At 49.6% G+C, this 14,147-nt stretch overlaps 2 protein-coding genes across 2 annotated transcripts in view; one reads left to right on the top strand and one right to left on the bottom strand.

The window, feature by feature from the left end:
- The window catches only part of MEI4 (meiotic double-stranded break formation protein 4), a 173,403-nt gene extending 161,473 nt beyond the window's left edge, over positions 1-11,930 (bottom strand). The window contains exon 1 of the mRNA XM_066622710.1: positions 11,723-11,930. Coding sequence (XP_066478807.1) covers positions 11,723-11,930 — 208 coding nt within the window. The remainder of the gene's footprint in view (positions 1-11,722) is intronic.
- A 732-nt stretch (positions 11,931-12,662) lies between these two features.
- On the top strand, positions 12,663-13,820 carry HTR1B (5-hydroxytryptamine receptor 1B). The gene has a single exon (XM_066609662.1). It carries the CDS (start codon positions 12,663-12,665, stop codon positions 13,818-13,820), a length of 1,158 nt encoding a protein of 385 aa, XP_066465759.1.
- Positions 13,821-14,147: the final 327 nt, after the last annotated feature.

Raw genomic sequence — 14,147 nt, 5'->3', positions numbered from 1 at the left:
CAAAAGGAAAATGAGCGCAAACCTTTCATCAAACCTTGCACTACAGGTTGGCCCCTCGAATCCACAGGTGGGGCCACCAGAGAACCTCTGGAAAGTGCCTTCCAGTCATGCCCAGAGGTGTTCTGAAGTGCGCAGAGGTCACAAACAGCCTCCTCAGAAAGCCTCCAACAGGCTTTTGAGAGTCACTTCAGGTTTGATGAAAAATGGGAAGTGCTTTTCAGAAACCTCTGGAAGGTCTTCTGAGGCATTTGGAGGCCACATGTGACCTCTCCACACCTTACAACACCTCCCAGGCATGACCAGAAGGCACTTCTGGTCGCATCTGGAAGGTTTGGTGAGGCCCTCCAGATGAGAGTCAGGACCCAGGATAAGTCAAGCCAGCAGGTCCCAAATCTGTGGATAAGGAGGGCTTACCAGCAATGCCATTTCCTTGCTAATTTCAATAATGAAAAGTGTACAGCAATCAAGTTCTTTTTGAGACGTTTAGGACCTCTACCCTCTCTTCAGCACCTAATTTAGTTATCTTGTTCTGGTTCAAAATAGGTCATGACCCAATTGTATACATATGGTATGCTCAGGGATCCTGATGTCCATGAGCATACTGTGCAGTCCACCATTGCAGCAGCCTCTCCAACAGTTTGCAAAACAATACCACTGGTCCAAAGACTAGATGGCCATGTGCTGGTACCAGCACCACACAGACCAGCTGTCAGAGTGGTGTTGCTGGCGGTGGGGACAGATCGGGGCAGGGATTGGGCTGGGAGGGGGTGGTGTGAATTGGATCTCGGTGACAGTGACATTCACCAGATGTGGAAACCTCACCCCAGGCCTGACATGCCTCCTGCTTAACCATCTGAGTAATAATATCTTTCACTAATGCCCATCTCCTCCTGGGGTGGGTGGGTGCCTGAGCTTACAAAGCAAACATTCTTTCTTTTGTATGCATGGTTTGGCACTCACATAAGTGTCTCTGAACAAGTATGGTAACAAGCCACTAGCCAGTAGTTTAAGCAATGCTCATGCAACCACATTCCCCATGCTGCACTCATTGCTGCAACTGATACACTGACTGAGAAAGGAAATAGCATTTCTCCAGTGACAGCATATGGATTTTTGCATGCCTAGAAAATGCAATTTTTCCTCCACAATAGATATGCTAGCTAAGGGAAAGACTTTCAGTTTCCCTCAAACAGCTGAGTTGTAACTATATGTTTATTGTACAATCAAATAATCCCTTAGAAAGGCCCCACAAAAAGTAGGCAAAGGGACATAAAGGACAAGGATTATTCTGAGCATAAAACTCTCCTATTACAAACAGCACAATCCTATGCATGGAAGTAATTCCCACTGTGTTCTTGCCCAATTAGCATACCAGACTGAGGGCCCAATCCTATCCAATTTTCCAGTGCTGGTGCAGCTATGCCGATTGGGCATGCACTGCATCTTTTGGTGGGGAAACAGTCACAGAGACATCCTCAAGATCAGAGAATTTTGGTTCTCTTACCTCTGGGCTGCATTGCAGCTGCACCAGTGATGGAAAGTTGGATACTATAGCAGGCAGCTAAAAGCTTTATGCCAATAAAGGTTAAACAAAATGAAATGCCTAAAAGGTGAGCGCTGCATGCTATGGTAGGGAGAAGCAACCTGAAGACAAACAGGTTGGACTGGCTGACAGACTGCAGGATCTGCTGACTGATCAATGGACTGACTGACTGGTTGACAGATGGCTGGGTGAACAGAATACTAAGGATTGCTGGAATGGGGACTGCTGAAACAGAGACTGCTGGAGACTGGTGTGTGGCTGCCATGCCCAAGATCTGCTGAAAACCAAGGTGTTGCTGTGGTGGCTGGAGAAGCTACTGGTGGGAGAGTGGAGGAAGCAGGAACTCTGCAGGTTGAACAGGCAAGCTATCCTAGTGGTGGGATCCAACAGTGCTTTCTGTAGGATTAGGGCTATTTTGAGTGAAGAGGGGAACTAATTAGCTGAAAGTGGGCATAAGTTCTCTAGACCAAGTTTGGAAAAGGAATTAAATATTTTCATTTATCTCTCCCAGGCTATCTGGTCAGATATCCCCATACCATAGGATGCATTGTGTGTTTTGTTGGGGCCTCCGCATTGCAAAAATTAGGATTGGGGCTTGAGCCTCTTCAGATAATTATTCTGGCTGCTCTCTTATATACTCAATTCCACATACACTGAATAATTTTGTCAAAAAATTTGAAAGGGCTCCACTTGAAATTTGTGAGTTTGTAGTCCTCTTCGGATCTGTCCAACCTTACAGAACACATGTGAATGTACTAATAAGTTTTATCACCACTGGGCCTTGTTTCTGCCACCGTGCTCTGTAGTTCTACCACCATGCTTCCATGAAGAGCATTTTTTTTCTGCAACAACAAATGCTCTCCATGGGGAGAATTCTTTCCCATGATTAGGGATGCTGGGCATCTGGCATCTCTAATCATGGGAGGATCTCTCCCCATGTACAGTGTTCTTTGCTTCAGATAAATATTTAATTCATTGGGACGGGGCTTCCAAAGCATAAGGAAGGAAGTGTGTTAGCGCAAGACTGAGACTTGTCTGTGAAACATGCAGAGTGCAATCCTGAACCACCCTTGGACCAGCACAGTCTCTTGCTCTGCCCTGGAGGTGTTGGGAGGGCAAACTTCAGGAGTTGGAAGGGGCAAATATGGCACTGTTGTGCCATGAGAGCAGTGAGTTCGCACCAGCTGGCGCAGGAGTCTGGGGAGTAAGCAAAAAGGGTGGAATGGGGCCCTCCCAGGGAGGGCAGGCAGGGCCCATGGGCAGCCCGAGGCTGGGCAGGGGGTGGGGTGAAGCTCCAGCACTTAGGCTGGATTCTAACCCCACTCCTAGGTGACCCGGCACAACCTTGGGCTGCTCGGATCTGTGCTGCTGATTTGGGCGGTGCAGATTCAAGTAGCCCCATTGGGGCTGCTGTCATGTTACCCAGGGTAAGGGGAATTAATTCCCCTTGCCCCTGCCAACCACAGTAAGCTCCAACCTTGTGCTCAATATTGCAAAGACCAGCCAGCCAGGTTCCAGAGCAGACTAGGATTGGGCTGCCCGTATTCTACGTGTGACTGTAATGTATGTGCAGGGCTGCTAATAGTACAGTCATCAGGTTGCTGGCAGTCCTGCTCCCCATGGTGTCCCCACTGTCCCCTGATGGTGTATGTTGCACTGCCACCTGCACTGAAAATTCAGGGATTAGCCCAGCTGGGTGGGCATGGGTCCTTGGCCAGCACCCTACCTGACTGACCCTTGACTATATCCGATTGCTAATGCATGGCCACAGAGTGACATGAAGATTAGGCACTTTTCATGACGATTATTCTAGATAGCCTCTTAAAGTGGGACCAAAATTATTTAATGTTGAGCTGAAATTGAGCATATTTGGAAGCATGTCTGTTTAGGGTGAACCTTAAGTCATTAAGTGCCTGGAAGCATACACATAATAGCAGCTTTTCTGTAATGCAGGGGATTCTTTCATTCACAGTTAATATTGATCAGCTCTCCAGGTTCATGAATGTGCAAGTCTGTCCTGTTGTACTTGATTTTTTTGCTATGCAAACAGCAGCTGACAGCTGCAATATCTAGTCAAATAAACAATTGCTCCTGTAATTGAAGAAAAACACCAGAATTTATTTGTTCCGCATGAGATACCAATATTTTTCCTGTTACTTTGATCTTGTTTTAACAATTCTGAGATATTTATTATAGATTACTAAATTTCCACTTCTGAAATCTTCCTTGCTGTGAAAGATTCAGGGACAAATTAACCCTCTGCCAGAACTTCCTACTACTAAGGTAAAATATGGCCTGAAGCAGTAACAGATGACATTTCTCAAATGTGTATTGATGGAGGCTGCATATTTTAAAGTATTTGGAGATTCAGATGTAATTTGAGTTTTAGAAAAAAGTTTTTATTTTATTAAAATATTATTGGGTCCATGAGTAAAATATGTTTTAAAATACCATTTTGAAATTATTTTTGAAAATGTATCTCTTCTGTTGAACTAGGGCACAGAGATTTTTTGTTTTGAGTCTTATTTAATATTTATACTGTAGTCACATCAAAAGGATCAAGTGTGAACTGAAGATTGTCCGGGGTAGTCTACAAACCCTTATTATTTCTCAGTAAAGGCTGTCACATTTTGGCTGCAATACTATCCACACTTACCTGGGAGTAAGCTCAATTGAATACAATGGAACTTATGTCTGAGTAGGCATGCATAGGATTGGGCTCTTTGGTAAAGTTCAGTTTTCAGAATTTAAACTAGGGCTCAGTCCTGAAATCGGCTTTAAAGTTTAGACTTGGTGATTGCCCCAAGTAACAGCAATCCTAACATCCTGGTCAGCTGGTGTAGTGGTCTTTGCACTGGCCTAGAGTGTCAGAAACATGCTGTAAAGCACTATAGAATAAGCCATGCTGGCAGAAAGTCCTGCACCATTCCAATGATGATGCATTCCCAGCCTTTGATGGAGATAAGGAAAATGTCGAGTGCCACAGGGGCTGGGAGGGTATGGTGGGAGAGGCTAGGAAAGAAGGCAAGGAAGGGTAAAATGGGGAAAGGTGGAACAGAGGGTGGGATAGGCCCAGGAGGGGCCGGATCAGTGGAGGAGACCTTCGCCATATCCTAACCCCCATCCTGGGCCTGGCAGCCTTACATGGGACTGCCCGGATTTGCATCAGTGAATTAGCTGGTGCAGATTCATGTAGCCCCATTGGGCATTACTTGGGGTAAGGGAAAAAATATCCCCTTACCACAGAGAGACCTCCAGCCTGCTCCTAATGAAAACTGAGATACAGCAGAGGCCATGTGGCCCCACTGCACCAGTGCTAGTTAGGATTGGGCTGCCTGTTTAATAGGTGAATGGGTGTAATCCAGCACAGGCAGGTCCAATTCCAACATGTGATCCACTGCACAACACAAGCTCTCAGTTAGTTTTACAGTAGTTCACATTCACTGAGTTACTGAAGCAAGAAAAATTTAGACATACGCATTTTGTTCAAATTTTAATCCAGGAGTTTTCTTCACAAATAGCCTTTGAGATTATTTCCTTTTTTCTTTTTCGTCAAGTTGTGTACTTTAGTATATGTTCATAGAGGGAATTCAGTAATGCATAGCACATCTTTCTAGCTCACCATTGTTATTCTGCTATGGGTTAATTGTTGACAACAATTTTAAAATGCAATATGGTATTATGGACTTTCACATTCACCTTTAAAATATGTTCTCTATAGTCATTTCAGCTGTCACATTTTGTAAAGCAGACAGTGATAGTGGCATGTTACATGTGAGAAGAACAAGGCTAGGGCTGCACAGCATTAGCCAGGATGGGAAGTTGAAAGTGCTATGAGATGAATTTAATAGAAACAACTCCATTACACCGGTTCCATTTAAAAATCACAGTTCTCATGTAATGCCGGTACTGAAAAGAGACACCTAATAGTTCAAATTTGCGAGGACACTAAGCAACCTTGCATAACCTCAGATGTGTTTATTATACTAGGAAAGTGTGGCATGTTTTATAGGGGAAGAGAGAGAAGATGTTTGCTACTCTCAAGCATATCCCCATTAAACTGAAAACTCTTTGGGGCCCTAGAAAGCTGGAATCCCATAGCCTTCCTAACTCCATGACAATTGGATTGGCCCTTTTGAAAGCAGAGCTTTGCAGCTTCAGTTAGAATGTTCAGGTCGTATTGAAAGGCAGATGGAATCTAGAAGATTAATGATTCAGTAGCAGACAAAAAAGCTTGGGCTCACTTTTCAGGATGTCTGTTTGCTGGACAGTTCCCCATGAACTGCTTTAAACCTCAGAGAACTTGGTTAAGCCTTTCCTCCAGATCCAGAGCAGACTCCTTGCCCCCACCATGCACCCACTGTTTTGCTGAAGGCATCAGCCTTAATTTAAGCTGCCTTAGCTTAGCTTAGCTTGCCTTAGTTTGCTAATTTAAGCTGCTTTAGCTTGCCTTAGCTTGCCCCCCACCTTACAGCAAGGTGATCGGGGTTTGTTTAGCCTGGCCTGGAATACAAGAGTCTCCTCCCCCCGTGAGGGGATTGGAGGAGGACTGGAGCTGGGCGGATGCAGAGGCGTTTTAAGGGCACAGCACCCAGCCCTCTTCCTCCTTCACATGTGGGGGCTGTGTGGACACCCACCTGCCCGCCCTTCTGGCAGTCTGAGTTTTACTGGCTGCCGTTTGGGTCCGGGTAGGAATTTTTTGCTGCCCGCCAGAATTGGCTGATGGCAGGTAGTTTTTTTGCCTACCCCAGACTGTCAGGGGCAAGGGGTTTTCTCCCCTTCCAACTATCATCGGTCACTTTAAGAGGGCAGGTGGTGCAGGTTAGGAGGTGTGAAATGGACTTTAGCATGCACCTTCAGGCGCCATAGGCAGGGCAGAACCCAACTGCAGTCCTCAGGGGCTCAGTGGCGTGAGGACATAGAAGGGGCCCTGGCCGGGACCACGGGGTCCGCCTCAGAGGCTCAGCAGCTCGAGGCGGCACAGCCCATGGTCCGGCTGCCTTCCCCTTAAGGGACAGACCTGGATGAGCTGCGCCGCCTAGGAATGGGGCGTGGCTTGGAGTCGGGTGCATGGTAGCCTGGGTGCAGATGTGTTTCTGGTACCGCCCAGTGGTCCTGCCTCTGCACCACAGGGGGCTTCGCTGCCTCTGCAACTGCAGGTCTCAGCCTCCCCTTCAGTTGTAACTGCTAATAAAGTGGCCCTTTCTCTCATATCTGTTGTCTCGAGTGTTCATTGGACGGTGTGCAAACAAACTTCCAGATAACATCCACCCTAGAAAAACAGAGCAGTGGGAGTGGACATCAGCTGCAAGCTTCAGATTACTATATGTAGGTGGGGATTTTAAGTACACTGATTGTCCTTACATAGAAGTGAGTTTCACTTCTCAATGAGACTAGCTTCTTATGCTTTGGGCTGAAAGGTCAGCTCTCATTTGGGACTATTGCTGCAGCTCCAAACATGCCTGCTGCTGGTTCTGCTGGAACCAACAGGGTACCCAGCAACATGGGAGGACTCAATCCTCAAATCACTTGGTTTGGAGCAATGCCAGTGGCTTAAAATGAAACTGTGTAGGCAACTTCGGGATTTCAACTCACACCCATTCAAGAGCATATGTGCTGATTTAAGTGGTTCATGGATGTTCATTCAGAATGAACGGGTGAAGTCAGAGTGACTGAGCTGGTGGATATTTAGTGCTGATGAAATCAACCAGTCTAAACTGGTTCAAGCGCATTTGGTGTGCATTCCAAAAGGAACTGAATTTTAGAAGAGATGAAATGGTGGCCCCAGGCCTTTTGGGCAAAACCAGCAACCCACTAAAGGACAGAATGGAGAGTCAGGGACAAGCCCAATAGGCAGGGCCCAGAAGTGTTTCCTGCCACCCTGACAGAGACTTCCGTGAGTGTGGTTGGTTCTCTGACATGATCTAAGGAACTTCAAGGGCACATCTGACGGAAGTCTTACACTGATGCTGGTAGATCTCCTCAAACCTAAGGGCACTGCTGTGTCCCACTCATTTGAAGATGGTGAAAATCACACACGTATCACAGTGGAGCAAAGTCCAAAGTCCAGCTGAAATGTCTGCGTGACTTCCTCTTTGCCGACGATTCAGCTGTCACTACCCACTCTGCCAAAGATCTCCAGCAGCTCATGGATTGTTTTAGCAAGGCCTGCCAAGATTTTGGACTGACAATCAGCCTGAAGAAAACACAGGTCATGGTTCAGGATGTGGACTCACCTCCCTGCATTACAATCTCTGCGCATGAACTGGAGGTTGTCCATGACTTTGTGTACCTTGGCTCAACGATCTCCGACACTCTTTCTCTCGATACCGAGCTAAACAAACGCATCGGTAAAGCAGCTACCACGTTTTCCAGACTCACAAAGAGTGTCTGGTCCAACAAGAAGCTGACAGAACATACCAAGATCCAGGTCTACAGAGCTTGCATCCTGAGTACACTTCTATACTGCAGCGAGTCATGGACTCCTGGAACGTGCTGGAATCCCTAGCATGTATGCACTGCTGAAACAGAGACGCCTGCGTTGGCTCGGTCATGTCATGAGAATGGATGATGGCCGGATCCCAAAAGATCTCCTCTATGGAGAACTCGTGCAAGGAAAGTGCCCTACAGGTAGACCACATCTGTGATACAAGGACATCCTCAAGAGGGATCTGAAGGCCTTAGGCGTGGACCTCAACAGGTGGGAAACCCTGGCCTCTGAGCGGCCCACTCGGAGGCAGGCTGTGCAGCATGGCCTTTCCCAGTTTGAAGAGACACTTGGCCAACAGTCTGAGGCAAAGAGGCAAAGAAGGAAGGCCCATAGCCAGGGAGACAGACCAGGGACAGACCACATTTGCTCCCAGTGTGGAAGGGATTGTCACTCTCGAATTGGCCTTTTCAGCCACACTAGACGCTGTTCCAGAACCACCATTCAGAGCGCGATACCATAGTCTTTCAAGACTGAAGGTTGCCAGCAACATCCCAGTGGCAGGAAGGACCCGTTCTTCATAAGAATCTTTGTAGGCGAAGTTTTAAGAAGTTGTGTAAGTGTGCCTCTGAACATGTGATGTGTGAATGCATCAAACCCAGTGTATGATGCCTGACTGGCAGTAGCAGCTCCCTGCTGGGTGTACACTTTGTGGCAACAATCTTAGGGGCAAGAGTTTGATTTGGGTCAGGATCAATCCTTTGCCAATGCAGCACAATGGATCACTTGCTCCCATGGAAGCGTTGCAATTGGGGGGGGGGAAGAAGGGGGGAACCTTTTGCTTATTCCTTCTTCAAAGACTAGCCAAGGAGCAATTAAAGGTGACTTACAGGGACCTTGCTAAAAATGAGCAACCCTCCCCACCCAAGGGGTGAGAGGGGAAAAGAAGGCACAGGAGTCAAGCCCCAGGCCCATAGTCAGGATTTTAGACGTGGGTGGGTGATTATTTTTTCAGGGTAGGCAATTATGGGTATATATACTGGTGTGTAAAATTAAAGGATGAGTATAGAGCAGCATCACAGACCCATAAATGTGAGGGTGGGCAAACTGGCTCCCCTCTATCTGCAGCCCTGAGTCAGCCCCTCTGTAGGTAGCCTAGTAAGCACCCACTGGGTGCCACCCTGCAAAGACAGTGAGAAGGAGCTTGCATATACCGCATATACACCCAGCCCAGGAAGGGGGGCTCACCACCCTAGGATCTCCACTTCCCCCAGAGTGAGAAGAGAATGGAGGCAACAGTCCCGTGCTGAGAGTCAATCCCCTTCCACTCAGTGGATGTTACCTCCGAGGAAACCAGCGACAAGTGGGGCGGTACCAAAGCACACAGGAGCCGCCGCGGTTACAAACGACAGGATAGTAACGCTTTGACGATCGCGCTGAAGACTTTAAGCTCCCATAATCAACGGGTCAAAGCACAGCTTGGGTTCTTCAAGGCTGCCCAGCTCCAAGCAGGAGGTTTTCCTGCCCTGCCCTGCCCTGCCCTGCCCAGCTGGTTCCCTGCCGGCCAGGGGGATTCCGGCAGGCGAAGTGCTAAAGGCAGGCTGGGGATTCTTTTCGCCCAGGCGTTCACTGCCTGGATCGCATCGGATCGGATGCCCAGTTCAATAAAAGCCCAGCCAAATGCTGCAGGCGAGCAGTCCTCTCTCTGCTTCTGCCGCGCGCACCGTAGTTGAGGTGATCCCCCAAGTCACCCCCCCACTGTTTTGTTCCCTTTCCTCGCAGTGACTTCCCGTCCCTCCCCAAGAGACCCCCCTGCTTTTACCTGTCTGTAGATCTTCCAGAGGACGTGTAATATGGATGCGCCCAGATAAAGGCTTAAGCGAGGAGAGAACGCTACGGGGTCCAGTGTGACCCTTTGGAGAGACGCCTGGCAGGAACCCACACTGCGATCCGGGGCGCGCTTGTCTGGAAGTAAGCCTCGCTGGACGCTGAGGGACTTAGGCTGCAATCCTAGCCACACTTATTTGGAAGTAGGTCTCACTGACTATAATAATCAGAACTGAGTAGTCATGCCTAGGATTGGGCTCCTAGACTACAATCCCATCCACATTTACTTGGAAGTAAGCCCCATAGATTATAATGGAACTTCTGAGTACACATGCCTAGGACTGGGCTCTTACTTACAAGTACACCAGAGTGGAATCGGTCTGCAGGTTACGGTGCAGATTGTTTAAACTGTGAATTGTTTTTACGTCCATTGTAAACCACCTTTAGATGATGATGATGATGAGAGAAATATGAGAGAAAACTATTACCGTTCAGCAACGGCAGTGCCACTCGTCTCTGAGGCTGCAATCCTATCCACACTTACCTGGAAGTGGACACAATGCGACTTACTTCTAAGTAGACATGCCTAGGATTGGGCTGTGAGTCAGGTTGAGATCCTAAATGCAACCCGATCCTAAACATTCTTTTTATTCAGAAGTTCCCCTAAGTTCAATGGGACTGCCTGCCTTGTAAGCGTGCTTGTTATTGATGTCCATTAATAGGGCTCAGCTGAGCTGTCAGACTAATGAGGATTTGCAAGGAGGCATTGGGGGCTTGGCTGAGAAAGCCCTGCATTATTGATCCCCTTTTCTGAGACAAATGCCAATCAGCCACACTGACCCGTACAAGGAGAGATGCCTGCACACTCGCAGGAGGCTTGAGTTCAAACCTTCCAGGAGGTGATGAGGCAGCTTCAGCTCAGTTAAGCAGATGACACCAACTAGGGGGGAGAACTGCGTTTCTCAGAACTCTCATTCAGAAATGCCAAGCAAAGAAGCCAGCGGAAGCAGCGCTGTGATGACTGCAACGCAACCCCGTTAAAAGCAGGTGTACTTGGATATGAAGCGCTTTAGGGTGCAATCCTAACCTAAGCATGTCTACTATCCTACCCTGAGCATGTCTACTCAGAAATAAGACCCGTTGGCTCAATGGGGCTTACTCCAGGAAAGTGCGCATAGGATTGCAGTCAATAGGGCAAAGTTGGCTTGGAAATCAAAGCACAAAACTAACTTAACTGGACTGCAGATCGGCAGGAAAAATGAGCAATCCTACTTGGTCTGCGCCTTTGCATAAGATCGCAAGAGCAGCCCGACTAGAAGCGACTGATCTAGGGCACAATCCTATGCATGTCTACTCAGAAGTAAGTCTCATTCTCTTCAATGGGACTTACTCCCAGGAAAGGGTGTAGAGGCTTGCAGCCCTAATCCGGCAGCCTGATCTCATTCCAGCAATGCCGGAGCAGATGTTTCCGGAAAGCCCACAAGCTTTCAGGGCTTGCAGACCAAAGTCTTCCCCAGGTGTTTGCCCTCCTCCCCCAAACTCCTGCTATTAAAAATGACATGAGGTCTGAGAACACGGAGGCTCTGCCCCGCATTGATAGCTATTAGATGTTATCATCATCAGACCCGCAGTCCTTCAATGCGCCCCAGCCCTTTTTCCAGCCTCCCAAGCGAACTCAGAGCCCAAGCCTACTGCATGTCTACTCAGAAGTAAGTTCCATTATAGTCAATAGGGCTTACTCCTAGGTAAGTGTGGCTAGGATGGCAGCCTCAGAGGCCAATCCTATGCATGTACACTCAGAAGTAAGTACCATTATGTTCAGTGGGGCTTACTCCCAGGAAAGTGTGTTTAGGATTGCAGCCTTAGACTACAATCCCATCCCCACTTTCCTGGGAGTAAGCCCCACTGACTCTAATGGGACTTACCTCTGAGTAGACATGCATAGGACCGGGCTCTCAGGCTGCCGGCGCTGTTGGCTTGCCATACCTGCTCCTCCTCCATCATCTCGCTGTTTGCCAGGCTGTGCCACTCCCGCTTCTCTACAGAGCGAGGAGAGGAGAAAAGCGCAGCCGGCGCCAGCCCAAGAAGCGAACTCGGGGAACTCCGTGGGCGGAGAGCGATTCGTTCATTCATTCATTCATTCCGGGTGGGACGTCCAGGGTGGCCGGCCGCCGGCTGATGCGCGGGCGTTAGGACCCGGCGGGATCCTGTGGGGCAGGCGGGGGCGGGGCGGCGGTGGCCGGGAGCCGGCGCTGAGTTCGTGCAGCCACGAGTTGCCTCGGCGGGCTGGCGCCGAGAGGAGGGAAAGTGGCGGGCGCAGCCTATATAGAGCAGAAGCTGCAGGAGGCGCGCGCCTTTTGCTCTGGCGTCGGCTGCGAGACGGTGCCCGGGGCTGCTTGAGCCCCTGCACGAGGGGACCTTGCCTACCTCCGTACATGCGCGCAGCCCGCCCGCTGTAAAAGTTCTCAGCCCGGCGGCGGCAGCAGCAGCAGCAGCAGCTCCGCCTCGCGCTCGGCAGCCCAGGGACCGGGCGCGCCCTCGAGCCTGCTCAGAAGACCCCCGCGTGTCCCTCCTCCTGGGGGGAAATGCGTCCCCGGCTGCACCTGGGCGCGGACCGCGGTGGCTGGCTGGGAAGCCTGCCTGGCTTGGAAGTCGGCACGTGCTGAGAGGAAGGTGGGTGGCGCGGCGCGAGCCATGGGCTGCCCGGGCGCGGGAGGCGTCCCCATTGGGTGAGCCCCGGGCGGCGCGCGCACCTGCTCCCCCCGCCTGCCCCTCTCTCTCCCTCCTGCGCTTCTCCGGAGATGTGGCGCGCCACCCCAAGGGCGCTGCTGGCCTGGGCTCGCTGAGCCGGGCAGCTGGAGAGGGATGGAGCAGCCCAGACCCTGCCAGGACGCCCTGGACAGCCTGAGTGTCTTGCACACCAATGACTCTCTGCACGCCCGGAACTGCAGTGTCCAAGAAAGTGCTGCCTATCAGGATGCCACCCCACTCTCCTGGAAGATCGTCCTCACCGTCCTCTTGGCCCTCATCACCTTGGCCACCATGCTGTCCAACGCCTTTGTCATTGCCACCGTCTACCAGACCCGGAAGCTCCACACCCCGGCCAACTATCTCATTGCCTCCTTGGCGGTCACCGACCTGCTGGTGTCCATCCTCGTCATGCCCATCAGCACCATGTACACTGTGACAGGGAAGTGGACCCTGGGCCAAATTGTCTGCGACTTCTGGCTCTCTTCGGATATCACTTGTTGCACTGCTTCCATTCTCCACCTGTGTGTGATCGCCCTGGACAGGTATTGGGCCATCACAGATGCTGTCGAGTACGCCATCAAAAGGACTCCCAAGAGGGCAGCCGGCATGATCGCCTTGGTGTGGGTCTTCTCTATCTCCATCTCGATGCCTCCCTTGTTCTGGCGCCAGTCAAAAGCCGAAGAGGTGGCTGACTGCGTGGTGAACTCCGATCACATTCTGTACACCATCTATTCCACGGTGGGGGCCTTCTACTTCCCCACCTTGCTGTTGATTATCCTTTATGGAAGGATCTATGTGGAAGCTCGATCTCGAATTTTGAAACAGACGCCAAAGAACACAGGCAAAAGGTTAACCAGAGCTCACTTGATAACGGATTCCCCAGGGTCAACATCATCTGTCACCTCCATAAACTGTAAGGCCTCGGAGGCGTCCAGCGAAACCGGATCTCCTGTGTATATGAACCAGGTCAAAGTGAAGGTGTCGGATGCCTTACTGGAAAAAAAGAAGCTGACGGCTGCCAGAGAGCGCAAAGCTACCAAGACTTTAGGGATTATTCTAGGAGCCTTCATTGTGTGTTGGCTGCCCTTCTTCATCATCACGTTGGTGTTGCCTATTTGTAAAGATGCTTGCTGGTTCCACATGGCCATCTTTGACTTCTTCAATTGGTTGGGATATCTTAACTCTTTGATTAACCCCATCATCTACACCATGTCCAATGAAGACTTCAAACAGGCTTTTCATAAATTGGTACGGTTTCGATGCACAAGCTGAATTTTGAATGTGGTTAAGTGTAATTCCCCAGGGCGGGAGGCTTGAGTGCATTTTTTGTGTCTGGTTCTGCAGGTAGGTGGATCGTTCTTACCATGTTACAGTCTCTCTGGAAAGCAAAACTTGAATGTTAAAAGTGGCATTTGGTGCAGATGAGAACCACACAAATAACAGTGTAGCTTCTCTTTCAGGATGGAAGTGGCTATAAAATAGCCTCCCTTTGAGCCTTGGTTTAAAATGCTGCTGCATCTTATTGCACTCCCACTAACGTTGCTAAAGGAAGTAGTTTTGGCCTTAAACCGATTGCATCGCCTGGATATGCCTTGTAGA

Source organism: Tiliqua scincoides, chromosome 1 (genome assembly GCF_035046505.1).
Source record: "Tiliqua scincoides isolate rTilSci1 chromosome 1, rTilSci1.hap2, whole genome shotgun sequence".
Taxonomy (NCBI): domain Eukaryota; kingdom Metazoa; phylum Chordata; class Lepidosauria; order Squamata; family Scincidae; genus Tiliqua; species Tiliqua scincoides.
The sequence above is the reverse complement of the archived record's forward strand: the minus strand, read 5'-3'. Positions and strand labels throughout refer to the sequence as shown.

What these genes read in the sequence shown, in the direction of transcription:
- HTR1B (XM_066609662.1), top strand. Translation starts at nt 12,663, where the DNA reads ATGGAGCAGCCCAGACCCTGCCAGGACGCCCTGGACAGCCTGAGTGTC.